This window comes from Brassica oleracea, chromosome C4 (assembly GCF_000695525.1).
Source record: "Brassica oleracea var. oleracea cultivar TO1000 chromosome C4, BOL, whole genome shotgun sequence".
Taxonomy (NCBI): domain Eukaryota; kingdom Viridiplantae; phylum Streptophyta; class Magnoliopsida; order Brassicales; family Brassicaceae; genus Brassica; species Brassica oleracea.
The window spans coordinates 14,090,978-14,115,874 of record NC_027751.1 but is presented as its reverse complement, the minus strand read 5'-3'; the positions used below and the strand labels follow the sequence as shown (position 1 = coordinate 14,115,874).

General features: G+C 34.2%; 5 protein-coding genes and 2 pseudogenes across 7 annotated transcripts; 4 read left to right on the top strand and 3 right to left on the bottom strand.

The window, feature by feature from the left end:
* Positions 1-280, bottom strand: part of LOC106338201 — a 9,203-nt pseudogene extending 8,923 nt beyond the window's left edge.
* A 47-nt stretch (positions 281-327) lies between these two features.
* Positions 328-849, top strand: LOC106340879 (annotated as a pseudogene).
* A 791-nt stretch (positions 850-1,640) lies between these two features.
* Positions 1,641-2,618, bottom strand: LOC106338200 (mitogen-activated protein kinase kinase kinase ANP1-like). The gene has a single exon (XM_013777232.1). The coding sequence runs from the start codon at positions 2,616-2,618 to the stop codon at positions 1,641-1,643; it is 978 nt and encodes a 325-aa protein (XP_013632686.1).
* Positions 2,619-9,258: 6,640 nt separating this feature from the next.
* LOC106340877 (trafficking protein particle complex subunit 2-like) lies at positions 9,259-10,685 on the top strand. The gene is made up of 6 exons (XM_013779712.1): positions 9,259-9,329; positions 9,616-9,736; positions 9,862-9,947; positions 10,017-10,078; positions 10,202-10,287; positions 10,417-10,685. The coding sequence occupies exons 2-6, from the start codon at positions 9,656-9,658 to the stop codon at positions 10,507-10,509; spliced, it is 408 nt and encodes a 135-aa protein (XP_013635166.1). The 5' UTR covers positions 9,259-9,329; positions 9,616-9,655; the 3' UTR covers positions 10,510-10,685.
* A 2,332-nt stretch (positions 10,686-13,017) lies between these two features.
* LOC106340874 (mitochondrial amidoxime reducing component 2-like) lies at positions 13,018-15,211 on the top strand. Of its 2 annotated transcripts, none has more exons than XM_013779706.1 (9): positions 13,018-13,102; positions 13,489-13,607; positions 13,699-13,848; positions 13,923-14,099; positions 14,191-14,279; positions 14,357-14,421; positions 14,511-14,613; positions 14,698-14,811; positions 14,892-15,211. In XM_013779706.1, exons 2-9 carry the CDS (start codon positions 13,511-13,513, stop codon positions 15,024-15,026), a joined length of 930 nt encoding a protein of 309 aa, XP_013635160.1. In that variant the 5' UTR covers positions 13,018-13,102; positions 13,489-13,510; the 3' UTR covers positions 15,027-15,211. The 2 variants fall into 2 exon arrangements, with proteins under 2 accessions (XP_013635160.1, XP_013635161.1); XM_013779707.1 differs by having other exon boundaries at positions 13,056-13,102; positions 13,496-13,607.
* A 4,070-nt stretch (positions 15,212-19,281) lies between these two features.
* On the top strand, positions 19,282-21,118 carry LOC106340875 (mitochondrial amidoxime reducing component 2-like). The gene is made up of 8 exons (XM_013779709.1): positions 19,282-19,486; positions 19,651-19,800; positions 19,884-20,060; positions 20,159-20,247; positions 20,322-20,386; positions 20,457-20,559; positions 20,643-20,753; positions 20,835-21,118. The coding sequence occupies exons 1-8, from the start codon at positions 19,390-19,392 to the stop codon at positions 20,967-20,969; spliced, it is 927 nt and encodes a 308-aa protein (XP_013635163.1). The 5' UTR covers positions 19,282-19,389; the 3' UTR covers positions 20,970-21,118.
* LOC106340876 (haloacid dehalogenase-like hydrolase domain-containing protein 3) lies at positions 21,051-22,605 on the bottom strand. 2 transcript variants are annotated; one of them, XM_013779710.1, is made up of 4 exons: positions 22,352-22,605; positions 21,866-22,150; positions 21,583-21,789; positions 21,051-21,503 (listed from the first exon to the last, which is right to left on the bottom strand). In XM_013779710.1, exons 2-4 carry the CDS (start codon positions 22,118-22,120, stop codon positions 21,207-21,209), a joined length of 759 nt encoding a protein of 252 aa, XP_013635164.1. In that variant the 5' UTR covers positions 22,121-22,150; positions 22,352-22,605; the 3' UTR covers positions 21,051-21,206. The 2 variants fall into 2 exon arrangements, with proteins under 2 accessions (XP_013635164.1, XP_013635165.1); XM_013779711.1 differs by having other exon boundaries at positions 22,289-22,598.
* Between the last annotated feature and the right edge of the window lie 2,292 nt (positions 22,606-24,897).

Sequence of the window (24,897 nt, the reverse complement as noted above, 5' to 3'; positions counted from 1 at the left end):
GTCCGTCGGAAGATCCGTCGGAATTCGGTGTGTTTTCTTGTAGTGACTAGATTTTGGTTTTTATTTTTTCAAACTAAAATAATTTATTAAAATAGTAAAATAGTTTTAAAAATGAAAATAGTATTATTATTGTAAAAAAAAATTAAAAAAATTATATTTTTTAAAATCGTAAATTTTCATAAAAACAATATCTCTGAGTCTTGTAACTGAAATGTTTTTCTGTCTTTTTTGTTAAACTTATGAGCATACTGTGTGTTGGTTTTGCTTACTGATTAATCATGTTTCATGTGTGTGTTTCTTACTTTAACAGGTTTGGTTTAAAGGAAGATGGCAAGCGGTAGCTTGAAAAGCCTTGTAACTTCAGCAGTGACTATAGGCATGACTGAAGCAAGGGCGAGCATCTTTGGACATATGCTTAAACCCAACAGGACAGAGATCTCCTCATAAAATTTTAAGGAAGAAGCTTTTTGGTGATAAGGTTGCAGAGTGGTATCCATACGACATCACGAATGAGGATCCTAATGTCTTGGCTAGAGAAGAAAAGAGTACTCCCCTCCCTTTAAATACTTCTTGTTTTTATTTATTTATTTACTTTCTTAGCAAAGAAATGCCTAGATAACTCATTTCCATTGCAAAGAGTGTATAGGTGATTTGATTCCTCTTGTCTTGGTGGGGTAGTTGATAAGCCTTGCATTAGTCTAGTGTTGGAGCTTGAGTTTTTTTGTTCTCGAGTTTGTTTGTTATTAACTTAATTGTAGGCGCTTATCGAAGCTTGAGATGCTGAAGCGTCGTGACAAAGTACCACCAAGGAAGGGTAACGGAAGACGCGCTGCCAAGCGTAATAAGTAGTAACGGTCCGTAGCTTCCAAAATAAAAAAAAATCTGCATTTTTAGAATCAGATTCTTCTGGTTAATTTCAGATTGAGCTTACTAGTAAAGTCCTCTCTACATAAATATAACATCTTTAAACTTCATTGTTGTACAATATGCTGAGATCACAAAGTTGAAAGCTATTTGCTTCCCTTTTAACTTCATACCAAAGTTTGGCTTTTGTTTCTCTTTTTGTTTTAAACTCTGATTTTCTTGAATTTTTACCCTTTAGTATGCACAAGCTGATACTTGTGTTGCGACATAGTATTAGATGCAAAATCTAAACCTATGCGTATTGGTAGATTCAGAAAAGGTTTTCTAGAGCTGAAGCAGCTGTGTAACTCAAAACCTATTGTTTTTTTCCTTTTCTAATGTGTTGTGTTGTGTTGTTGTTACCTCTAAAATAATGTAAGAATGATGCTTGCTTGCTCATGTAAAAATAACACACAAACTTCACAAGTTCTGAGTTACATCTTGTTGAAAGTGTGACGATATTTTTGTTTGAATAGTGCAATATTAGAAGATATCAAAGAATCAAACACTTAGAATAATCTCTGATTTAAAAGACGTAAGATGCATTTACAAATAATATCAGACCTTGAACCTAAAAGAGTGAAAGTGTCTGAAACTTAGCACGCAAGTACCAAAACATGACCAACTGAAATTAAGACATGGACTCAGCTGAAACCTATACACGACTCTTTAACAACCGAAACCTAAATAGCTGCCTTTGATCGCAAACTCCTCTCTTTTTCTATTTTTGATTGATCTCAGCAGATCAAATCTCCAGGTCTTGGTGGAGCCATCATCATCATCATCACTGGTCCTATTTGTCTTCTAACCGGAGGAGGACAATACTGAAGCATCTGATCTGGCCGTGGTGGAGCCATCGTCATCATCATGGGTCCTCTTTGCAGCGCAACAAAAGGATGTTTCAACAGATCCGCTGCGGTGGATCTACGCGAGGGTTGAAACGCCATGCACCTTCTCAAGAAGTCATTAGCCACCGGAGAGACAAGTCCGGGAAGCCTCCACGCGTAGCAACCTCGCCTCTTCTCAGGCCAGCCACCAAACATCTCAGCCACAACACACCCTAGAGACCACATATCAACGGCAGGTCCCACCATCTTCACTCCGTTGGGTCCCAAAGACTCAGGGGGCATGTACTGCGGCGTACCACCAGACAAAGACGACCTAGAATCCGTACCCGGTTCCTTGGATAAACCAAAATCAGCAAGCTTGAGATCCCACGGCTCTCCGAAAGTCTTGGAAGGGAAGAGGAGAACGTTGGCCGGCTTGAGATCACAGTGAACGTAGCCTTGTGAGTGAAGAGCTTCTAGTCCTTGTAAGATCATAAGAGCGGCACGTCCAACCATGAACTCCGGCATTGGTCTACCACGCAACTGAGAGATGATGTTGTGGAAAGTGCCTTTGGAGGCGAACTCCATGTTGATGTAGCAACGGTCGAGATTGAACCCTATGTGAAGATTAGGGCTCGTGGTTTGGATTATGCGTAGATGGTTGCGGAAACGTAGCATGATCCTATGCTCTTTCTCGAGACTCTTGATGAAATCCATTGGAGATGATTTCTCAGCGTATAATTGGTATTTGGAATCTCTCATGAGAGCTACGGAACCGAAACCACCTTTGCCAAGAAAAGAGACGAACTCTAGCGAAGATGGTTCGTTAACAACAACAACATGCAAAGCTTCGTTGTTGTCTTCTCTGATAATCGTCTTGTTCGACATACTTTGTTATTAGGGTTATGGAATTCAAACTCTCTCTAGCTTTTTCTGTGAGTTGTTTTTGGTTTGACTTGAGAAACAAAACAAGATATCGAATGAATTGTTGCTTCAGAGCTCTTTCTTATTTATAACAAAAAAACCTAACTGAGTTGTTCACTAATTTCCTTTGTTGTTTAATTTTCCTTTTCCGCAAAAGATATGTTTAATTTGTTTTGTGGGTAGGTTTGATTTCCTTTTTAGCTGTTTCTTTCCTTTTGTTTTTTTTGTCAACTCTTTCCTTTTGTTTTATTTCTTATATTTTAAATGTTTTGATTGATCTAAACTTTTTTTTACCATAATTTCTAATTGGTCACAGATTATACAATAAGTAACAACATAACGGCGATGGGAGCCGACACGAAAAAACGACGATGGATTTCATGATAAACACATATGTTATATAGGGCATCCAAATAATTTAAAAGTCCTAATTTTGAATGCATTACTTTTATAATGTTCATGGCCGATTTAGGGCCGTGTTAAAGAAGTAACGGATTTTGATAGGGTTTGACCCTATTAGATAAATTATGTTTTTTTGGGTAAATAACAATATTTGGGTGTAGGGTTAGAACTTCAAAAATGAATTTTTGTTCTTAGATCCATAAAATTGATTTTTTTCGCCAAAATATCAAAAATAAATTTTACCGTCAAAATCTCAAACTCAAGTTTTTCGCCCCCCCCCCCTCTCCCCAATTTTTTTTTTCCAAAACTGAGGTTTCTTTCCAAAACCGTATAATTGAGTTTTCCTGCCGAAACTGTAAAACTGAGTTTTTTTCCATCAAAACCATAAAATTGAATTTTCTGCCAACAACGTAAAAATGAGTTTTTAACGCAGAATCGAGTTTTTCATTAAACTTGCAAATTTTATTTTATTTTGACAAAACCGCAAAATTTGAATTTCCCGCACAATCTTGTTTTCCTGTCAAAATCCCAAAACCATGAAACATTGTTTGATTGTATTATATATCTTTTAATGAAATTACTATAATTATCTAAATCACTTGTTAATATATATTATTTGCTTGTGTTTTATAAGATATTGTAAAATGGGCTAGCCCTAACCCAACCCTTCGTGCATAAACTATTAGGGTTAAAGTAGGATTTAGACTAGAATAAGGCTGAGTTTATATTTTACTGGGTCCGGCTGGCCTTAAAAGCTCTATATAACATCCCTAATAATTGATGAGGAAGATTTGGAATTTTTGATGAAATTACAACTTGCATGAATTATCTATCATTTTTAAAAACGAGTTCATGTTGTTTTCACTCGAAGTAGATTAAAATTCAAGTATAACTAAATAAAAGACCACAACAATAATGAACTAAATCCAAAAGAAAAATACATTAGAATCCAATAACTAAATATTTGTGCTCCCTTTCGGCCGAGTTGCTCTGGACGCGGACCGATGGGCTCTCGTGCTCTCGACGCCTTGTTTGTACCTCATCTAATTCATTGAAGCTAGCTATCCCAGGCTGTGGGGTCGATCTCTATGTCTCTCCGACTTTAAATCAAACAGATTGAGAACAAGGGCACTCTGGGGTTTTGAATGCTCCTCGGCTTCGCCTTCGAGCCAAGGAAGTGTGATTCATTAGATCTGGTCGATCTCTTGACCGTTCGAAAGCTACGGCCCGGTGTGCTGCAAGCTCCTTTTCGGCTTGCTCTAGCCAGTTGGCTATGATTCGGTATGTGGTCTCCTGATTCTGGGATTTGTTGATGAGAATGGAGACCATGCTCCGTAATTTGGTCATCTTTTCGCGGGTATGCGCCAAGGGCAGAGGGGAGATTAGCCGTGCTGCTTGCGCCCAACTGGACGGGTTGTTGAAGATTTGTGTCTCGCCTGGTCGATTCCAAACCCGCGAGGCCGTTCGTTCTGGGACTCTGGGCTCGGGGCAGCAGATGGAGGCGCTCGTTGTGTTTGAGCTCCTCTGGTGGCTGCGGCCTGGCAAGTCTGTTCCGTCCCTGTTGGTGGTGTTTCGTTTCTTGTGTCTGGGAAATCGACGTGAATGGTTCGTGGTACGGCAGAACCTGGTGGGTTTTGTGTGGGATTCATGATCGTTATTAGGAAATTTGAATCGGATGTTTTTGTTTCTCTTCCCCATTGACGGCGTCAAAATATGAATCCTAAAACCCACACTAAGTATTTGGTTAGTGATTGTTTATAAAGATTAGGGAAGAAATAACGTGGACAACAATATCCTCGTAACACAACGATGTAATCAGATTTCCACAAAATGAATTTACAAGGGATATTGATCAAAATGCAATGAAAGTTTACAAGGGATGACTGAAAAATGAACAAGATCTAAAATGAATTACAAATAGAGAATGAGATCGACATCGACATTTAAGTCAAGTGTATTGAGTGTAATATCTAGGGTTTAGCGCGTGTCTTCCTTCTCTCTCGTGATCCTTTTTATTAGTGTACCTTCCTCTAAGGTTTTCCATGATCTTCCCCTTCATTTGTTGTTGGCCCCAAGATCTTTGGGTTTTTTTTTTTTTTGATATTACGAGGAATATCTATCTGGCTTGATCTTTATGTTGTGCAGATTCTTGACCTCGTTCTCCTGCCTAGAGCTCGACATCAAGCCCTAACAATGAGGTCGAGGTTGGAGTGGACAAGGAAATGGGCCTACGCTGTTACTGGGTCTTGACAAAATTTGGGTCCAACAGGGAAAAGTTTGGGTATAAGTAAGTAGGGTATTGTGTAGAGATGTATCAAAAATTTGATTGTTCATGTTCATGTTCATGGAGAGAGGAGAAACTCTGTAATTTCACTCAAACTTGTAAACACTTATCATATTTCAGAAATACAAGATGTATTTTCTTTAGAATTCTATGTTCTTATACTTTTGATACTCTGATAGTATCACATTAATTCGTAGCTTCGTTGTTGTCTTTTCCAATCATTGTCTTCTTCGACATACTGTTTAGCAATTGGAACTCGCTCTAGTTTTTGTGTTTGGTTTGAGAATTGTATGAATTATATGCTTCAAAGCGCATTCTAATTTATAAGAAGAAGCTAACAGCTGACTGAAGTCGATTGTTCACTATTTTCCCTTTGTTGTTGTTGTTTCATGTTTAATTTCCTTCTTTCACGTAACATATTAATATTTAATTCTTTTTAATTATTCATACAATTCTTTTCCAATTATTGTCTTCTTCGACATACTGTTTAGCAATTGGAACTCGCTCTAGTTTTTGTGTTTGGTTTGAGAATTGTATGAATGATATGCTTCAAAACGCATTCTAATTTATAAGAAGCTAACAGCTGCCTAAAGTCGGTTGTTTACTATTTTCCCTTTGTTGTTGTTGTTTCATGTTTAATTTATTTTTCACGTAACGTATTATTTAAATTTTTTAATCTACTAATAATAGCAATCTTAATTAATTCATAAGGCTGCGTCTTTTCATTATAACTTGATTCATACCTATTGGTTGTATCTTTTCGTTTATAACCGTTTACGGTAACTACGGTTGTATCTTTTCGTTATAAAGTTGTATTTTTTCCCTCTTATGTCTTTTGAACTCTATATAATTGTGTTGTTAAAATTTTTGCACCTTCATATCATCATAATTTCATTCTCACTATTACTCATCTCTTCGCTCTCAACCGGCTATTTTCAAGCGACTGTTAAACAGTTTTTTTTTAATTTCCAGCCAACGTGTTAACTCCAATGCTGGTTATTTTCTCTTCTTATTTATTTTCTGTTTTTATTACATTTAGATCTCTGGTTATTACCATTAAACTCAGTGGAAGAAATTTATAATTGAAAAGACGATTCCATAACGGTTGAGTTATCTTTACACGCGTCTTCATATTTCTTCATGTGTTGTTTTCAGAGATTAAGAACTACGACTACACGGTTTTCAGAGATTAATGTTAACGATATTAAGAAAGCAACATCATACCTTCTTTTTATTTGTATTTTATTTTCTACAACACAATATTTATATTGATCTACGTGTTACTAAACCTTACATACACAAGTGCCTCTTTTGCGTAACATCAAAATAGAAAGGAATCGTGTGTTCTAATGATTATCTGTGTCTGTGACACTGTAATAAAGGTGATAAAAATAAATGAAAATGGTGTTTTTATTCTCTGTTGTTTTATCTGTTTTGATACAATTCAACTATCGTGTTGTTGGCGTACTATTTATATATGCGTATCCTAAGAAGTATGTAAGTAGTTTTAGTTTTATTTATAAGTTAACTGTTTGGAATGAATAATTATTTTTTAAAAGGGACATGTCTTTCCATCATTAAAAAAAAAAATTATGAATTAATTTCTTATATATATATATATATATTTTTTTTTTTGGATATATATTTTTCTCTGATCATACTACAAAGAATGTAACACTAATGTTTAGCCTTAATTATGTACCTTATTTCTTAATTATAATTATTTAAGAAATCTCAATGTAATGAATAGTTACGTTATAGAGGGACGTGTCTTTTCTCTAGTAATTATTACTAACTGTTTTATTTTACTATAAATATAACTATCCCTTTGATCAAGTTACAAAAAAAAAAAACTGGTGCAAAAAATCTGCAACGAGAAGACAATGAATATCAATCCAGGTAATTTTTTCTCGATTTCTTATAGTAACATGCTGTAGATTTTACTGCTTTAAAAAGTAACAAAGTATCCAAATTGATTATTTTTTCATTGTTTGTGTATATATGTTTTTATCAAGTTTATACTTTTACCTTTATATGGAATTGACAATGCAGTTATACTGGTTATCTTTGTATTAAATTTATATATTAAAATTAAAATAACACATTAATACTTCCATTTTGATAAAATCTAAAATTTCATTTTATCATAATTGTAAATTAATTATAAAACCTTTTCTATATTTGTTTTTTTTAATAAACTTTCAAGATTAGCATACGTGCCTCCAACCTACAATTACTATGGGCAATCCCAATTAATTCAACGGTTGCTTCTTTTCATTATAACTATACTTATGTTTGTTTGTTGTATCTTCTCGTTTATAATCGTTAACGGTAACTACGGTTGTATCTTTTTGTTATAAAGTTGTATCTTTTCCATTTTATGTCTTTTGAACTCTATAAAATTGTGTTGTTCACAAAAATTTTGAACCATCATATCATCATAATTTCACTCTTACTATTTCGCATATCTTTCTCTCAACCGGCTATCTCCAAGCGACTGTTAAACAATTTTCTTTTGATATCTGGCCAGTGGTGACTCCAGCGCTGGTTGTTTTATTTTCTTACTTACTTTCTGTTTTTATTACATTTAGATCTCTGGTTAGTATCATTAAACTCGGTGAAAGAAACTTATAATCCAATGTTAAAATATTATTTTCTGGTACAACCAAAATAATTGATTTTTTTCAAGAAGTGGTTGGAGCTAAATATCATGTTAAAATTGTAAGAAAACCTTTTAAAAGATAGAGACGTAATTGTATGCAATATTTGTTATGATAAAAGTATAACTGGAACATTACGGTTTATATATATATATACTTTGCAAATCATATTTTCAACATTAAGATTAACTTGATTATTTATATAGATTGTATTATATTTTTTTATACAAAACGAGTTCCGTGCGATATCGCACGGGTTCCTTACCTAGTTATTATAATACCAAACTTTTTAACCAAACTATAACTGCACAAGCGAACGGTTGAAGGCGACCACAAAGGCGATGATCTCTATTTTGTTTTATTCCAATTTTTTTTTAAACTCTGGATAATTATGTTATAATAAATTATGAGTATTCCAATTTTCATCATTGATTTTTACAGAGAAGTCAATTCATCAATGCTTAATGCTTTAAGCAATGTGGAAGAAAAAAAATGAGATTCATGGGAGGTTCGCACAGATATTTATTATCGATATCTACCTCTTCTTTTCATCGGTTTTTATGACCTTGCCGGAACCAATTCCGTAGAGATTACATCAATATTGATTTTATTGATTCTCACATTGGTAATGATTTCAGAATGTTTTATGATACTGTTTATTAATGGATCATTCTAAATCTCTTCCGATATCAAATCAGGATCATTACTCGAGTGAGATGTTCCAATATTTGAAAACTAGCAAATCTCATATTTTATTTATATCAGATGAATTAAGATATTGGATTTTATTCCAAAAAAAATATCTATAAATCTAATATAGGATTTAGCCAATGTTATACATCATTGATTCCGACTTGTTATAGCGATTTGGTCTAAATTGAAGCGGTCAACTCCCGCCGAGCACCTATATTCGGACGCCTAATCGACTAGGCGCTCACGTTTTAGAACCTAAGGTGTTTCTAATGCGACATAATCTTGAATATCGCAAGAATATTAACAAGGATCCTTATTAACAATGTTGGTTTTCCATTAATTTGGAAGTCATTTCATGAAAAAATTCTTTTCTACATTTTCTTCTTCTTTGTATTATTCTAGTTATATTTATTGTTTTATTACTCCACGGAATTTGTATGTATTTGGATTATTTACATAAATAAAATAGTTGTTAAAAAAAACACTTTTCAACCGAAGTAAACCGAGTCGATAAATCACCTCTGGTTCAATTGGTCTTCGGTTTAACTTACCAGTTTGATATATTCTTGGTTTACCCCACATAATCAACTCCTTGAATTTCAATCTTCCTCGGCTCTCGATCTGAATCTCTCGCAGGTACGTATTCGATTTCTTTCGTTTTTCTCCGATGCATTTGGATCATTATCTCTGTCATGTTCGGGTGATTTTTTTAGTATCGAATGTTCACATGGCGAACTGGAAACGCACTGTCTCTTCATAAACACTTTAAATTTCTATTACAAGACCTGCTTGTTTCATGTCCAAAATCATGAGTGTTGTTGATTGATGCCTTAAGAAACTGAATTGCAGTTTCTCGTGGATAATGGCAATTTTTTCTAGCTTTAAAATTTGCTCTTTTGTGTGTGTTTTTTTTGTGTTCCAGGAAGCACAAAACAAGGTCGAATCTAGTTAGGGATTTTGTAATGGCAAACACTGCTTGCTTTATGATTGTGGCTCGGAATGATATTCCAATCTATGAAGCTGAAGTTGGGTCTGCTGCTAAAGTAAAATGACTCTGTATTCATTCTTGTTTGATTATACTTTGCTTAATAACTGGAATTTCACCGCCTTCTTGGTTTTTTATATTATAAAGGTGCACATAACGCCATTTTTTTTTTCTATTTGGCAGAGAGAAGATGCGGCTCAACTGCACCAGTTTATATTACATGCCGCGTTGGATGTCGTCCAAGACTTAGCATGGACTACAAGTGCCATGTAAGTATATATTCTCTTGTGAAATTATTTGAAGGATTCGTCTCACTCTCATATATAACGCTTTATCAGGTTCTTGAAGTCCGTCGACAGGTTTAACGATCTGGTTGTCTCAGTGTATGTTACTGCAGGCCATATCCTCTTTTTATTAGAACAGCTATTTTTGCTTCTTCTCCTTCAGATTCATCCATCTAAATGTCTCTCTTTTTATTAGAACAGTTTTTAAATTGGTTATTACTCCCTTAATTTAACAACACATACTCGTCTCATGCTCCTTCATGATTCACGTAATGAGGATGGCATCAAGAGCTTCTTCCAGGAGGTGCATGAGCTTTATATAAAGGTCAAAAAGAAAAATTTATTGATTTTGATAGATTTGTATTTGTTGTCTATGTCTTGATTTGGTTGCACCGTAGCAACACAATCTCTATTGCATCACCATCATGGAAGTTGTTTCCGTTTGTTAATGCAGATTCTTCTGAATCCCTTGTATCTGCCTGGTTCTCGCATCACATCGACGCATTTTGACACCAAGGTACGTGCACTCGCAAGAAAGTACCTTTAGAGAAGACGGAGGTTCTGTTCTGTCTCCAGCTCAGCTTTTCTTGGATCCATATCGCAATTGTTTTTCTAATGCTGGATGTCAGTTCAGTTACATATTTAATTGTTTGTATTACTTTCAAGCACATTCTAATGTTGAAATTCCTTGTTTAGTATGAGAAACCATAGTTTCATCTTTGATTGTTATTGTGGAAAACGGAGAAACTTTATTCAGAATTTCCTTTGCAAATTGCAATATAGATTGGGCTAATGCGCCAATCGCTTAGTCTGAGATTCGTATCATTGTCAAACAACGGTGGCGTTCTCCTTGTTTATATGATCACAATGGATTCAGGGAGCGCTGAAAAGTCTTGATCTTTGATTGTTTCTGTGCTTTGAACAAGATTGATTCCTTGAGCTTAGCATCAGTTGTTCTCGCAGTTATATTTGCTGTTGTTTGTTTTTAAAGTTGCCACGTTTAAGATTATCAAAGGAACTATTATGGTGACTCCTGATTTTGGTTCCAAGAATAGCATTCCTGTATTCTTGTCTGTGTTTCAACTGGTTATCCCCTCTTTGGGAAGGCCCTAAAGCATATATATTATATATATTAGCCAACTTTGATCAAGATCTTGGTATCCGTTTCACTGTGGTTGTTTTTGTTGTCAGAACCGGTTACATTCTTCATCTAATTCTTGTTCCCGTAATCCATTATTAGAAAGTGTTTGAAGGCTCCTCCACTACCCGGAAGCTAACCGAGCAATTCGTTTAGCCTCGTGGAAAGATCTGGGTCGTGCTTAATGCTACTGTCGGAACCATTGGTAACATGTACAGCATCAAGAACATATTAGATTTGTTTCTCTTAGCTGTTTTCAAGAATCTTGTAACTTTATATATCTAGTGATTCTCAGTCTAATACAAAACCTAAAGTCTTCAGTTATGTGACTGCTATATGCAAAACTTTCTCTTTGCCCGAGTTGTAGTTGCCCAATGAAGCATTCATGGGTAGGTATCTGCTAAAATTACAAAAGTTTTGCAGCTTGTTGTGTTGTTATCTCCAAATAAAGTAAAGGACTTATTCTGAGATGCATCTTTTTGAAACTTTGATGTGATTGGTTGGGCTGTAAGAGCCGTAAGAACTGACTTTAGTTTTAATATTAACTAGCTTTTGATCCGTGCACCCACGCAGATGTATGTTCATTTTTTAATTTTTAAAAATCTCATAAATATAATTGTTTATGTTCTTGTTATATATTCGTAATTTTTGACAACGTTGCATCATGTTCCATGTATTTTACGTCTATTTATATGAGATTGTGTTTTTGTTTTATTGTATTTTATCCATTTTACTTGGTAAAGTAAAAATTAAAGTGTAAAATATAAACGTTAAAATTTAAAGTACATTTGCTGGTTTTATGAAATTATAATATTAATATTTGGATTTAAAGTTGATTATGCTTAATAAAATTTTAGATTGATACTTTTTTAAACAGATATATTATTTAGAGAGAAACATTAAAAATAGTGATTGCAAGTTATTAAAAGCAACTTACGAAAATAAGTACACATTTTTGCTAATTTTATTAAGCCACCCTAATTGAAATTAAACGTTTGGGCCATTTTGTTATCATGAAAAATTAGGTAATAATTTAACAATATAGATCGTTGAACGTTGAACATGAAGCAAAGCCCATTTTTTTTATTCGACCTTTATGATATTGATTAGATCATGCATAAGACATCGTCAATGAGAATATTGTTGTCTATAAATGTTTTGCTGTCAATAACATTTTGTAAACTTATCATCAATTGTTTGTTTTGTAATGAGTTAGCTAATTTATAAACAACTGGTTATAGGGTTCGTCGGTTTGGATTCAAAAAATATAAATAGTTATGATCTTGGGCCAGATAGATATAATAGGCCCAAAACAATATTATCTTATACGAAACCAAACCCGTGTCGAATTTATGGTGTAGAGAAGTTAATGTATAATAGAGAAGTTAATGTATAAAACGACTGTGCAGAGACCAGTGGTATTTTATTGTAATTTTTAAAGAAAACTTAGGGTCAAGATTAATTTGTACTCATGTTTTAATAATTTAGATTTACAGCTTTTAAATCATCAATCATGCTTTATCTTATTTTTTTAAAGCTACAGCCAAAAAATGAAAAAAATGGCTGTAAAAATCTTATTTTCTAAAGCCCCATTTTTTTGGTTGTAGGAAATATATTGTTGTAACAATCATTTTTAAAGCTATATTACTTACAGTTGAATCAAAAAATCCTACAACTTAAATTCTAGAGTAAAGTTTCTACTGTCTAACTAATCACCCTCAATGGCTTGTAATATTTTAAAATTGATCTTGGTCTTTGTTAATCACATGCATACTCAGAGATGTCTCATGATTAGGTTGGTGATAGTAAAATACTTTTAAGAATTTTATAATAGATGATGGCTCAGCCATATATGTAGCGACCTCCTCTCCAAGTTTCTAGTCTTCCTCTCCAAGTCTCAAGTAGAGTATAAAAGGAGCCTTGAGTCTCATTCCGGAACACACAACATACAAATTTCTCCTCCTCACGGATTCTGATTGTATCTCTCCCACATTTATTATTGGTATGAGTTCTTAAACTCTGTTTTGTATCAATATCAGTTATAACAGTCTTGACATACTTTAAAATATCATTGGTTTACATTTTACAATGAAACTGCTATCCTGGGATGAGACAAAGTTGAAAGCTATATGCTTCCTTTCTGACTAAAATGTCAATGGCTTTTTATCTGTTATTACTCTGCTTTTCTTCAGTTGTTAGCATACCATATAATATTTGTAGATAGCATTTATTTTTCTGGTTTTTTAATTTGTGAAAGCGCAACGTTCATTGAATGTGTTAGTCCAGAAACGAATTGTTTATTATAGTTGGTGGTGCAACTGTAATCGCATATTGCAAAGAGACGTACAACTCTTGAACACACTCAACTAAACTACAAGATTCGTCTAGTTTTCAGCATTGTGTCAGAGAAATGGAGGAGCAAGCTCTGAAGATTAAATCTATTTTCATTTATCCGATCAAATCTTGCCGTGGAATCTCTGTCTCTCAGGCAACTGTAACTCAAACTGGTAAGTCATGAACATCTCTTTCTTCTTGTTTGTTTTTATTCCTGAGAAAAAAACGTTTGTGTTTTAATTTTGTGGAAACTGATATGTATAGGATTTCAATGGGACCGGTATTGGCTAGTTGTGAACTACAAAGGAAGAGCATACACTCAAAAAGTTGAGCCTAAGCTTGCTCTTATTGAATCTGAGCTGCCTAAGGAAGCTTTCTTGGAAGACTGGAAGCCAACAAAGAATTCGTTTTTGGGTGAATATTCTGTTAAAATAGTACACACAGTTTTGTATGAATTGAGACTCAAATCTTGACTATTCATTTTGCAGTTGTAAGAGCTCCTGGAATGAGACCCTTAAAGATACCATTGACTAAACCAAGCTCGGTGGCAGAAGGTGTGTCCATGTGGGAATGGACTGGCTCTGCCTTTGATGAAGGAGAAGAAGCTGCTAAATGGTTTTCTGATTATCTTGGAAAACAAAGCCGTCTGGTTCGGTTTAATAATGGTTTTCATTCTACTTGTGATCTTTTTACAAGCATAAAGTTTTTGATGCATAGAGTTTGCTAAACTTTTTTTTTTTTTTTTAAATGATACAGAAACTGAAACTAGACCTTCACCTCCTGAGTATGCAGCTGGTTACTCTACCACATTTGCTAATACATTTCCGTTCATGGTTTCCTCACAGGTGAGCACCCATCCACATTCAAATATCTCTAAGCTATAATATGGCATTGATCATCCTCTTTTGTTATTTGTTCTTAGGCTTCTTTGGACAAGCTGAATACAATTCTTACAGAACCGGTGCCTATTAACCGTTTTCGACCCAAGTAAAAACCATTATTCATCTAAGTTCTTGTTAATATATTCAATGGTGCAACTTTCCTTCATAATCTTGATTTTCTTGGTTCTCTTGTAGCATTCTTGTGGATAATTGTGATCCCTTTGGTGAAGATCTTTGGGATGAAATTAAGATAAATGATCTGGTCCTCCAAGGAGTTAGGCTATGTAGTCGCTGCAAGGTGAATATGATGTGGAAACGTTAAATACTCTCAGAGTCTCAGATTCTTTAACTTGAAAGGTTCTTAACTGTTTCTTTCTTTCAGTTGCCAACTGTGAATCAAGAAACCGGAGTTCCAGATGCAGCTGAACCAATTGAAACTCTGATGAAATTCAGATCAGACAAAGTCTTAATGCCACACAAGAAACCGCATGGAAAGGTAATAGATATTTGAAACGTATAAAAGATTTCAAGTATTCTTGATGTACCTGGTGTGGATGTTAAACCGGTTTGTGACAGGTTTTCTTTGGGAAGGATATGGTTTGGAATTGGAACATAACCAACAACCAAGGCAAAGGCAACAAGACAATCAAAGTTGGTGATTCCATCTCTGTCCTAAGGATGATCTCTTCCGTATCTGAAGCAGCTGTTTAAACTCAAAGCGAATATATAAACATTTTGCTTCTTCTGTTGTGATGTTATCTCTAAATAAATTAAAGAAAGATGCTTTGTTCTTGCTGATGTAACTTACAAACTTCACTTGTTCTGAGTTTCACCTTGTTGAAAGTGTAATTTCATTGGCTTGAATAGCCTCAGTTGATCTTAACCTTTTAAAACCTGAGTACTTGATTTATATCTTGCTTAGGGAGGGTCTCTCTTTAACATTTAAAGTTATTAGACTCCAAAAGTTGTTGAACAGAAACCAAATCAGAAAGCACAAATAATTTTTGCTTCTCTTTAGTCTTTAGCATCATGTGTATTAAATTTATCAAGCAACGAAGCATTGTCGGAACATGATCTTAGAGCATAATGTCTTTTTAACTTTAAAAACATCCTGAATTGGTTTTGTTGAGAAATCAATCTAAATCCCGCACCAAAAGTTAAACAATAATCTTTTAACTCTGAATAGTATGAGACTTTTTTGAGAATGACTTCAAAACAAATTCATGTTGGTTTTGTTTTTTGGACCCAAATTAATATCCTACTACTTTTGGGATAAAATAGACAATCGGTAGAGTTAGAGTTGGACATAATCCAGTCGAAAGTCTTGGCAGCTGTTTATCTTTCATCTCTATCATCTGATTCATTTGTATGATCTATCCAGATGATCCATTCAGATTTTTGTGACTGTTTATTTGTTCATCCAAATAGCTCATCTAGATGAATCATCTAAATGGATTTTATATTTGTTTCTTTATTTTCATTTAGTTAATTTTCATCCAAATGAGTTTAGTAAAAATATTACCAAAATACCCTTGTCTTAATTTAATTATATGTTAAAATTTTACTACAATAATAACTTCTAATAAACAAAAAAAATTGATAAACATGTATTTGATAAAAAAAACTTTAGAATTTCAAACTAAAAAGAGTATTAATAATAAACCGACGGTAACTTCGGTTTTGGTGGAAAACGAGATTTTTCGGTTTTGACGGGAAAACAAGATTTTTTTTCGGTTTTGGCGGGAAAATACAATTTTCGGTTTTGGCGAGAAAACACGTTTTGTGGTTTTGGTGGGAAAACGCGCTTTTGCGGTTTTGGCAGAAAAATGTATTTTTGCGGGTTTGGCGGGAAAACGAGATTTTCGGTTCTGGCGGAAAACACGTTTTTGCGGTTGGTTTTGGCGTGAAAACCCGTTTTGTAGTTTTGGCATGAAAATATGTTTCAGCAGGAAAATACGTTTTTTGCGGTTTTTGCGGTTTTTGCGGGAAAATACGTTTTGGCGAGAAACACGTTTTCGGTTTTTGCGGAAATATGCGTTTTGGCGGGAAAACACGTTTTGCGGTTTTCACTAGAATGCGTTTTGCAGTTTTGGCGGGAAATGCATTTTGATGAGAAAAAGCATTTTTCGGTTTTGGCGGAAAAACACGTTTTGTGGTTTTGGCGGAAAAACGTGTTTTTGTGTTTTGGCGGAAAAATGCGTTTTGGGGTTTTGGCGTGAAAACACATTTTTTGTGATTTTGGCATGAAGACACCTTTTTGCGATTTTTAACGGAAAAACACGCTTTTGCAATTTTGGCAGGAAAACACGTTTTTGCAATTTTGTCCGGAAATGCGTTTTTAGGATTTTGGCGTGGAAAATTCGTTTTTAGGGTTTTAGCGTGAAAAATTCGTTTTTAGGTTTTAGCGGAAAGATGCGTTTTTGTGGTTTTGTCAATTTTCGTTTATGACAAAATAATATTATGTTATGTTTGTAATTTGTGAATTACATGAGAGGCATAATAGACATTATACCATATTGAATGAACCATCTCCATCCAAATGGTCTAAATTGGTTCAGTTGAATGAACTTTAAAATTAAGCCTAAATTTCCGAAAGTCATCCAGATGCATAAACGAACAAAGCTCTCATCTCCATCTAGATGGCTCATCGGGATGGAAAAACGAACAAGCCCTTAAATGTTCAATAATCTTGTGAGTAAGAATATCAGAGACTTTTGCCGGAAGCTGTCCTTAATTGTGGTTACAAAAATTAGGTGCATCAAAATTCATAATGGTGATATAAGGATTAAGTGAGTAATTTTTAATGGTGTAACATCCCTTATATATTAATTAAGAATCATTAAAAAACTGTAACCTATAATTTGTATTAATTACAAAAAAGACTCGCTGATGTGTCAATGCAGCATAAAAATCGATTTAATAATTTGTAAGTCCAAAATTAGTTCTCTAGGAAACGTTATACATATCTAAAATATAATGTTCTCCACTAATTTTAAATCGATGCATTGTATAACCGAATGGTATACTTATAATTTAAACGATCCATCTTCTAACTTCTATCACTTCAAACCGAAATCATTGGTTGAAACGTTTCTATTTTACACCTGCCAGAAAAACATTAAGAATGCTCATTTAGAATTCTCATCTGTTCAATATATATTACAAAAATTAACTCACATTTGATATTGCATCGCATAGTCAACCTGACCGGCCCCTTCTACCAATCAACTCTAGACGGTGCATCACGTATGATATTCCAGATAGTCTTTGCATTCAACTTTGCTTAAATATATAATCCTTTTGTTTCCAAAAGGAAGCGTCTTCTCCACTCACGTTCCATTGCTCATTGCATTATTACCACATTCTCTATCACATCACGTCAGTTGGGTTATTTAGGATCGACACTTACTAGAGTTTTCAATTTGTAAATTTGGATCATCATCTCCGAAATCAGTTCCTTAGGATTTGTTGATACGCAAGTATATTTGTATTTATTAGCCAGTGTCAAATCAAGTAAGTTAATATTTCGGTGTGCAAACTAAGAAATTGTGACTGACAAGGCAAATATGATAATAATGATGTAATTATATGTATCACCAATCTAGATCTGTGTTATGTGAGTGAAAGTTTTTTTTCTGGACATCAAACGACCATTCTATTACTCAAACTTGAAGTAGCCTGGGTAACCAGACCGGAATAGAACAGCCAATAAAATTTACTATTGTGAGTGAAAGTTTACTAACTTGATTCATACAACTATCATATACAATATTTTTTGTTAATATTCTCTTACACTAAACCATAAAAGACCATTTTAATAACTGTGCTGCTAATTTTTTTTGTTAAATACATATATTCTACAATATCGGTTGCAAACAAAAAATTAATTTCATCTTATTTGGACCTTAAGTATAATAATAATTGTGCTCTAAATTTTATGTTGTGTTAATGTGATCTATAAACCAATCATACTTCAAATTATAAGCCTAACCAAATTAGTAGTTATCTTTTTAATATTTTAATTTTCATCTTATGTTCAAAAAATGTAAAAATCTGATATTCTGAAAATTAGTGTAACTTCAAAATCGAAAAATCTATAAATATTATTCACTGATAAGTTAATAAATAAAATATCCAAATGTATCAGACCCATCATAAATTTTAAGTTTTGATCCACAATTCCAATTAAAATTGTTCTCGGTCCAACATATAGATGATTATATAAACAATCCAAAACTGTATACATATATACAAAAAATTGTTTATATATAAATCTTAACTTTGTCAATACCATATGTTTTATATTTTAACTATATAACTCACCCTGCGCTTTGCTCAAGTCTTATCCTAGTAGTTTAAATAAAGAGTTTCGCTGGTGAGTATGGTGGTATAAGAAGTGTATCAAATTTGAAAACCGTGTTAGAGATTGGAAATTAAACTAAAGTTTTGTGTGGTATTTGGTTTTCATGAAAATGATATTTTGAAATCAATTAAAATTTCATATTAGTAATTTAGACAAACAATATCTAATATACAAGGAATGTCTAATTTTGATTAATACGATGCATTTTTCAAAAAAGCCTAAAAACAAATTCATACAAATATTATCTTTTCAGTCTAAAATGGATAATATCTTATAAGTTGGTGAGATAGATTTGGGTATGAACTCTTATCTTGCAAGTCTAAAGTGGATAATATCTTACAAGTTGGAGAGATAGAATTGGATATGGACTTGAAGAAAGCCCAGCAACTTTGCTATACTGAGAGAAAGTTTTTTTTTTTTTTTTGAACAACACTGAGAGAAAGTTTAAAGCTACTTTGCTTCCTCTTTCCTCTTGACTAATGTCACATTTTAGATTTGGATCCCATATAGATATTTACTTATTTGGGGGTGTCAAAGTGATAGCATTCATTGGATGGGGCTGGTCCAGTAAAGTAAAGAAAAAAGATTTTAATATGATGGTGATGTGTAACGGATGTCTAACCACAATTTAAAGAGTTGTAGAATTCTTGGAACACTCAAAAAGAAAACTACAAGATTCCTGAGTGTACTTTAGCACTTTTGAGAGAGAAAATGGAGGGTCAAGCTCTGAAGATTCAATCTTTAATCATTTTTCCGATCAAATCTTGCCGTGGAATCTCTGTCCCTCAGGCAACCGTAACTCAGACTGGTAAATCTGAGATATTTTTTTTTTTTAATTGGAGTGAAAGTGAGAAAAGAGATTACATGCATCATGCATGCAATGATAAAATATATATTTTTTACTATGAAGTTGTCTTTGTTAATGGATCTAAATCTATTGGATACTTTTGACATGTATTGTGGAAACTGAAGGATTTGAATGGGACCGGTATTGGTTAGTTGTGAACCATAAAGGGAGAGCATGCACTCAAAACGTTGAGCCAAAGCTTGCTCTTGTTGAAGCAGAGCTGCCCAAGGAAGCCTTCTTTGAAGATTGGGAGCCAACAAAGAACTCCTTTTTCGGTAAATCTGTCATTGGTTTAAAAATTGACAAAAGTTTTGTCATAACTGAGAGTTACAGTGTGTTTGTTTATTTGATCTTGTAGTGGTGAGAGCTCCTGGTATGAGTCTGTTAAAAATTCCATTGACTACACCAAGCTGGGTGGCAGAAGGTGTGTCAATGTGGGAATGGTCTGGGTCTGCGTTTGATGAAGGAGAAGAAGCTGCTAAATGGTTTTCAGATTATCTCGGAAAACAAAGCCGTCTGGTCCGGTTTAACAAAGGTTTTAGCCTTTTCTTGTTCTTGTGATCTTTGTTATAAGCAAAAGATTTTGATGCACTGATAGTTAATCAATTTTTTTTTTAATTAATTTTGATATAGAAACCGAATGTAGAGCTACACCTCCTCAGTATGCAGTAGGTTACTCTACAACATTTTCAAACACATTTCCGTTTCTGGTTTCATCTCAGGTGAGCTAATATCGATAATTCCAATATACATAAAATTAGAATATGCATTTTGATATTTTACCTTTTGTTCTTAGGCTTCTTTGGACCATCTGAATACACTTCTGCCAGAACCAGTGCCTATGAACCGTTTTAGAGCCAAGTAAACTATTATTTCTCTTGAATCCTTTTTAATATCTTCATAATCTTGATTTTCTTGTTTCTCTTTGTAGCATTGTTGTGGAGAATGGTGATCCTTTCGATGAAGATCTTTGGGATGAGATCAAGATAAACGACTTAGTCTTCAAAGGAGTTAGGCTATGTTACCGCTGCAAGGTGAATAATGTGATATATGAACAAGTAAACTACACTTTGATTCTTTAATTTGAAGAATGTTTCTAACTGTTTTTCTCTTTCAGATAACAACTATGGATCAAGACACCGGGGTTCCTTCGACTGAACCAATCCAAACTCTTAGGAAATTCAGATCAGACACACTCCTAATGCCAGACAAGAAATCTCAGAGAAAGGTCAGTTATTTGAGACCTCTAATAAAAGGATTTCAAGCTCTTCTTGATGCAGCAAATGATATCGGTTTTGGTTTATGACAGGTTTTCTTTGGTAAGGAGATGGTTTGGAATTGGAACATATACAACAGGCAAGGCAAAGGCAAGAAGACAATCAAAGTTGGTGATTCCATCTCTATCCTAAGTAAGATCTCTTCCATAACTGAAGCAGCTACTTAAAAGTCATAAAATATAAACATATGTTGTGTTGAGTGATAATCATCTGAAAATAAAGTAGAGAGAGATACTTTCTTAATCATGTAAACTATTATAAACTTCACCTTGTTGGAAGTATTATTTGGTTTGAATAGTTTTAATTGTTTCTTGCCTTTGAAACTCTTTTTACTCATTACAAGAAGAAGAAAGAGCCAAAATGTGCAATACTACAATACATTAGATTCCTTAGAGGTCTCTTGATTAACATTTCAACTTATCAGACTCCAAGAGCTGTTGAACAGCAACTAAATTAGGAAGCACAACAGCTCCAGCTTCTCTCCAGTCTTTAGCAGCTTCTGTCTCAAACCTATCAAGCAACAAAGCATGCATCCCAATACTCTTCGCCGAGACATAATCTTTACGCATACTGTCTCCAATATGCAGAACCTGTTCAGGCGCAATGTTGTTCCCCGCTCTCTCTAACGCCAACTTGTATATCCTCGGATCTGGCTTCTCTATCCCTTCCATACCAGAGAACACACCAAAGTCCCACTCTCCCTAAATACCAGATCAACCAAAACATGAGTCAACTTTTGAAACACAATGAGTTCTGTTCATTAGCGAGACTATTCAGTACCTTGTTCAAACCCAAGGCAGGTAAAATAACTTCTTGATATCGATACTCCGCATTGCTAACAAGTCCAACAATCAGCCCTTTCTCCCGTGCCCATCTCAAGAAAGGTCGAGAATCTTGAAACACAGAGTAAGGTGCAGCAGAACCAAACGTCGAATAGATTCTTCTAAACACTTTCTCAAACGTTTCCTCATCATAGTCATACCCTGCCTAATCATAACCAAACCCCTTAACCTCAAAGTAACCAACACACATAAGGAGATTAAAGAATCAAATTCAAATATACCTTGACGAATGAATCTCTCACGCAGGTTTTCCACCAAGCAATGTTTGGCATTTTGGAGAAACCGAAACAAGGATACTTTTGAGCCATGTCTGTATAAGCAATTTTGAAACCTTCATGGACTCGTGTATAATCAGGACAAGGCAAGCCAACGGCTTTAGCAGCCATACAATAGTAATCACCAAGCTCTCCTTTGTATGCAATGAGTGTACCAGTTACATCTACTGTGATACACCGTAGCTTCGACAAAAGCGACATCGTTTTGGGGAAGATTCTTTTAACACAAAGCTGCACAATAAACCACCAAAGATGATCACTTTGCTAACATACAGATGCGAAATGAAGATCCTTTTTGGCTAATTAATAACACAGAGCAAATAAATGATCAATCTAATATCATTAGTAGAATCTTATCATGGTACGGACATAAAGACGAAGGCTTTATACAAAAAAGCACGAAACTTTCGTAGAGAGAGAGGTTTGAGGTACCCAGAAGCTGAGAATCGAGAAGTGTTTCACATGGAAGACATTGGTTTCTTCTTCAATTGGGTTGTTATCTACTGGAAATGAGATCAGGAAGAAGGGTCTGTCTTTGTTTTATACACACGAGGTTTAATCTATTACAAGAACAATAAATAAAGTTGAATCTATACGTGTTTACGTGTGATTGCGCACACAGACAAAATCGACAAAGCTAATTGGATTTTAAACCACAATTAATATTCTTTTGGTGCGAGATAAGATTTCTTGATAAGTCGGATTATATATTTATAGACTTTAAAAGGTTTATTGATTGCTTATTTTGAGGGCGAGTTCGAGGATGTTTTCGTAATTTATCTGGAGAGAAATTAATCCATTGGATTGGCGTGATAGTGGCCTGCTGTATTGTTTAAACCCGAAACCGGTTTTACGTTTTCGATATTTTATCTGCCCATTCATTTACTCTTTTTTTTTTTGGTAAAATCATTTACATTTTCTATTATTAAATGAATTTAACTGTACTTTTATTATTAAAGACCTAATTGATGAGAAACAATCTGCAGTATTAGCTCTTGATCCACCATAAGTTGTTGGAACATATATGTAAAAGAAGGGAAGGCATCTTTATTGGTAAGAAAAAGGTTAACGACCTATTTCCACACCAGAACTATCGTATAGTAACAGATCCATACAAACTTTACACCTAGTCTCAATTCCACACAATTTAAGTATGTAAACCTATTTCTCCCCAAACCGAAAGTTCAAAACCCAAGTCCCCCTGAAGTTTGAAGAAAAACTAATACCGACAAATCCTGGTTTAAAGTAGGTTTAGTATTTTTTGTTTTAAAACTAAACCAATGACTAACCTAATTAAACCCAACATGACCCGATTACGATCTAATTAGAGAATTAAACCGGATTAACCCAAAATTAAAATCCCAAGCCCTAAATCTCCAAATCAGAAAATCTCTCTCTCTCTCTCTCTCTCTCTCTCTCTCTCTCTCTCTCTTGATTATGTCTATTTTTTAATTTTTTTTTTCCAGAAATCAACACATGGATGATTCATGGACCCATGTTAACGTGGAATGGAATGAGCTTCCAGACTCATTACTCATAGTCTCAGGGTGTGTGGGAAAGGGAAATGGATGAGAAGGTTTTGATTTTTCAATTTAGGGTTCTTAAGAAAATTGAAATTGATTTGGGATTTTTTTAACCTTTAGTAGATGTCGGGTCGGGTACGTAGTTAGATAGGAGGGTTGGGTCGGGTTTTAAAACTGGTTCCGTCCTCTGTTTACGTGTGGTTTAGGTTCTAAACAGTTAAAACCAACTCAAATATTCGTCCGGGGGGAATCGGGGTTCGAACTTTAGTTTTGGGGAAAAATAGGTTTATTTACTTAAATTGTGTGGAATTGAGACTAGATGTAAAGTTTGTGTGGTTATGTTACTATACGATAGTTCTGGTGTGAAAATATGTAGTTAACCCGCAAGAAAATAAGAGAACCTTGTTTAGATGATACTTTGGAATTAACGATAATACAATCTTTCTTTTGGTGAATAATAAAAAAAGAAAGTCATACCATGAAAGTAGAATGTACGTAGTTAAGTAGGGTGTTTGAATGCGTTTCCCAGATTCATTGAACATATATCTAAATAATTCTTGGTTTTTGAATTACTTTTTCATACTCTCTCCGTTTCAATATAGATGATGTTTTAGAAGGATTATTCTGTTTCAATTTACATGAAGTTTTGAGATTTTAATGTTAACTTTAATTTTATTGGAAACTGTTCAACCAATTAGATTTTACCGTCATTTTTATAATTGGTTAACTGATTTTAAAATTATATCTTTAAAATGTTTTTTTAAGAAAAAAGTAATTTTCTTGATCGTTGTGCAATAAGGCAAAACATCAACAATTATGAAACGGAGGGAGTAGTTCTAACCTAACCTTTTTCTAGAATTTTGAATATATCTATATTATAATAGTTGAGTTTTCGCTCACTCCTCAGCGCACCACGTCAGCGTTTTGTGGGCTCCACTTTTAAAAAGTGTGAAAAAGTGTCACACCCATGGCTCGAACCCAGGTTATTGAGATAAAAACACCAACATTTATACCACTAAGCTAAATGATACTTTGTACATTGATGGTCGAACCTAATATATATTTATGAAGATCGAAAGCCCTTGCTTCTTCGGCTTCCTCTGAGGGTCGGGCCTACAAGTGTATTATGGGTTTCATTTTTAAATGGTATTCATCACGTTATATGAAAAAAGAGCTCAAGTTTGCAACAATTATAGTTTTCCTATATTGTAAACTGTTGTCGTTTAACATGAGTTTGGGTTATTTTCATCATTGTCTCAAACAAGTCTGAGTTACAGAATTGCGCCATGTGTCTGTTCGTAATTTATTTTTTCACCGGTGAACTCTTCATGTCCACATCTTAAATCGCTTGATCATAAATGTTCCTGATTTGTAGCCCCTCTATAAACCCTATATATGATTCTCGTCTTTCATGAGCTCAATCTCCATCTCCACAAAACTCATTGATTCCTCTTA

Excerpts from the sequence above, each read along its gene's own strand:
- LOC106338200 (XM_013777232.1), bottom strand. The coding sequence starts at position 2,618 with ATGTCGAACAAGACGATTATCAGAGAAGACAACAACGAAGCTTTGCAT.
- LOC106340877 (XM_013779712.1), top strand. The coding sequence starts at position 9,656 with ATGGCAAACACTGCTTGCTTTATGATTGTGGCTCGGAATGATATTCCA. Across the intron at positions 9,737-9,861 it reads AAGTTGGGTCTGCTGCTAAA|AGAGAAGATGCGGCTCAACT; the intron begins GTAAAATGACTC and ends TCTATTTGGCAG. Across the intron at positions 9,948-10,016 it reads GCATGGACTACAAGTGCCAT|GTTCTTGAAGTCCGTCGACA; the intron begins GTAAGTATATAT and ends ACGCTTTATCAG.
- LOC106340874 (XM_013779706.1), top strand. The coding sequence starts at position 13,511 with ATGGAGGAGCAAGCTCTGAAGATTAAATCTATTTTCATTTATCCGATC. Across the intron at positions 13,849-13,922 it reads AACAAAGAATTCGTTTTTGG|TTGTAAGAGCTCCTGGAATG; the intron begins GTGAATATTCTG and ends TTCATTTTGCAG. Across the intron at positions 14,422-14,510 it reads ATTAACCGTTTTCGACCCAA|CATTCTTGTGGATAATTGTG; the intron begins GTAAAAACCATT and ends GTTCTCTTGTAG.
- LOC106340875 (XM_013779709.1), top strand. The coding sequence starts at position 19,390 with ATGGAGGGTCAAGCTCTGAAGATTCAATCTTTAATCATTTTTCCGATC. Across the intron at positions 19,801-19,883 it reads AACAAAGAACTCCTTTTTCG|TGGTGAGAGCTCCTGGTATG; the intron begins GTAAATCTGTCA and ends TTGATCTTGTAG. Across the intron at positions 20,754-20,834 it reads ACAAGAAATCTCAGAGAAAG|GTTTTCTTTGGTAAGGAGAT; the intron begins GTCAGTTATTTG and ends GGTTTATGACAG.
- LOC106340876 (XM_013779710.1), bottom strand. The coding sequence starts at position 22,120 with ATGTCGCTTTTGTCGAAGCTACGGTGTATCACAGTAGATGTAACTGGT. Across the intron at positions 21,790-21,865 it reads TGAGAGATTCATTCGTCAAG|GCAGGGTATGACTATGATGA; the intron begins GTATATTTGAAT and ends GGTTATGATTAG. Across the intron at positions 21,504-21,582 it reads CTGCCTTGGGTTTGAACAAG|GGAGAGTGGGACTTTGGTGT; the intron begins GTACTGAATAGT and ends TCTGGTATTTAG.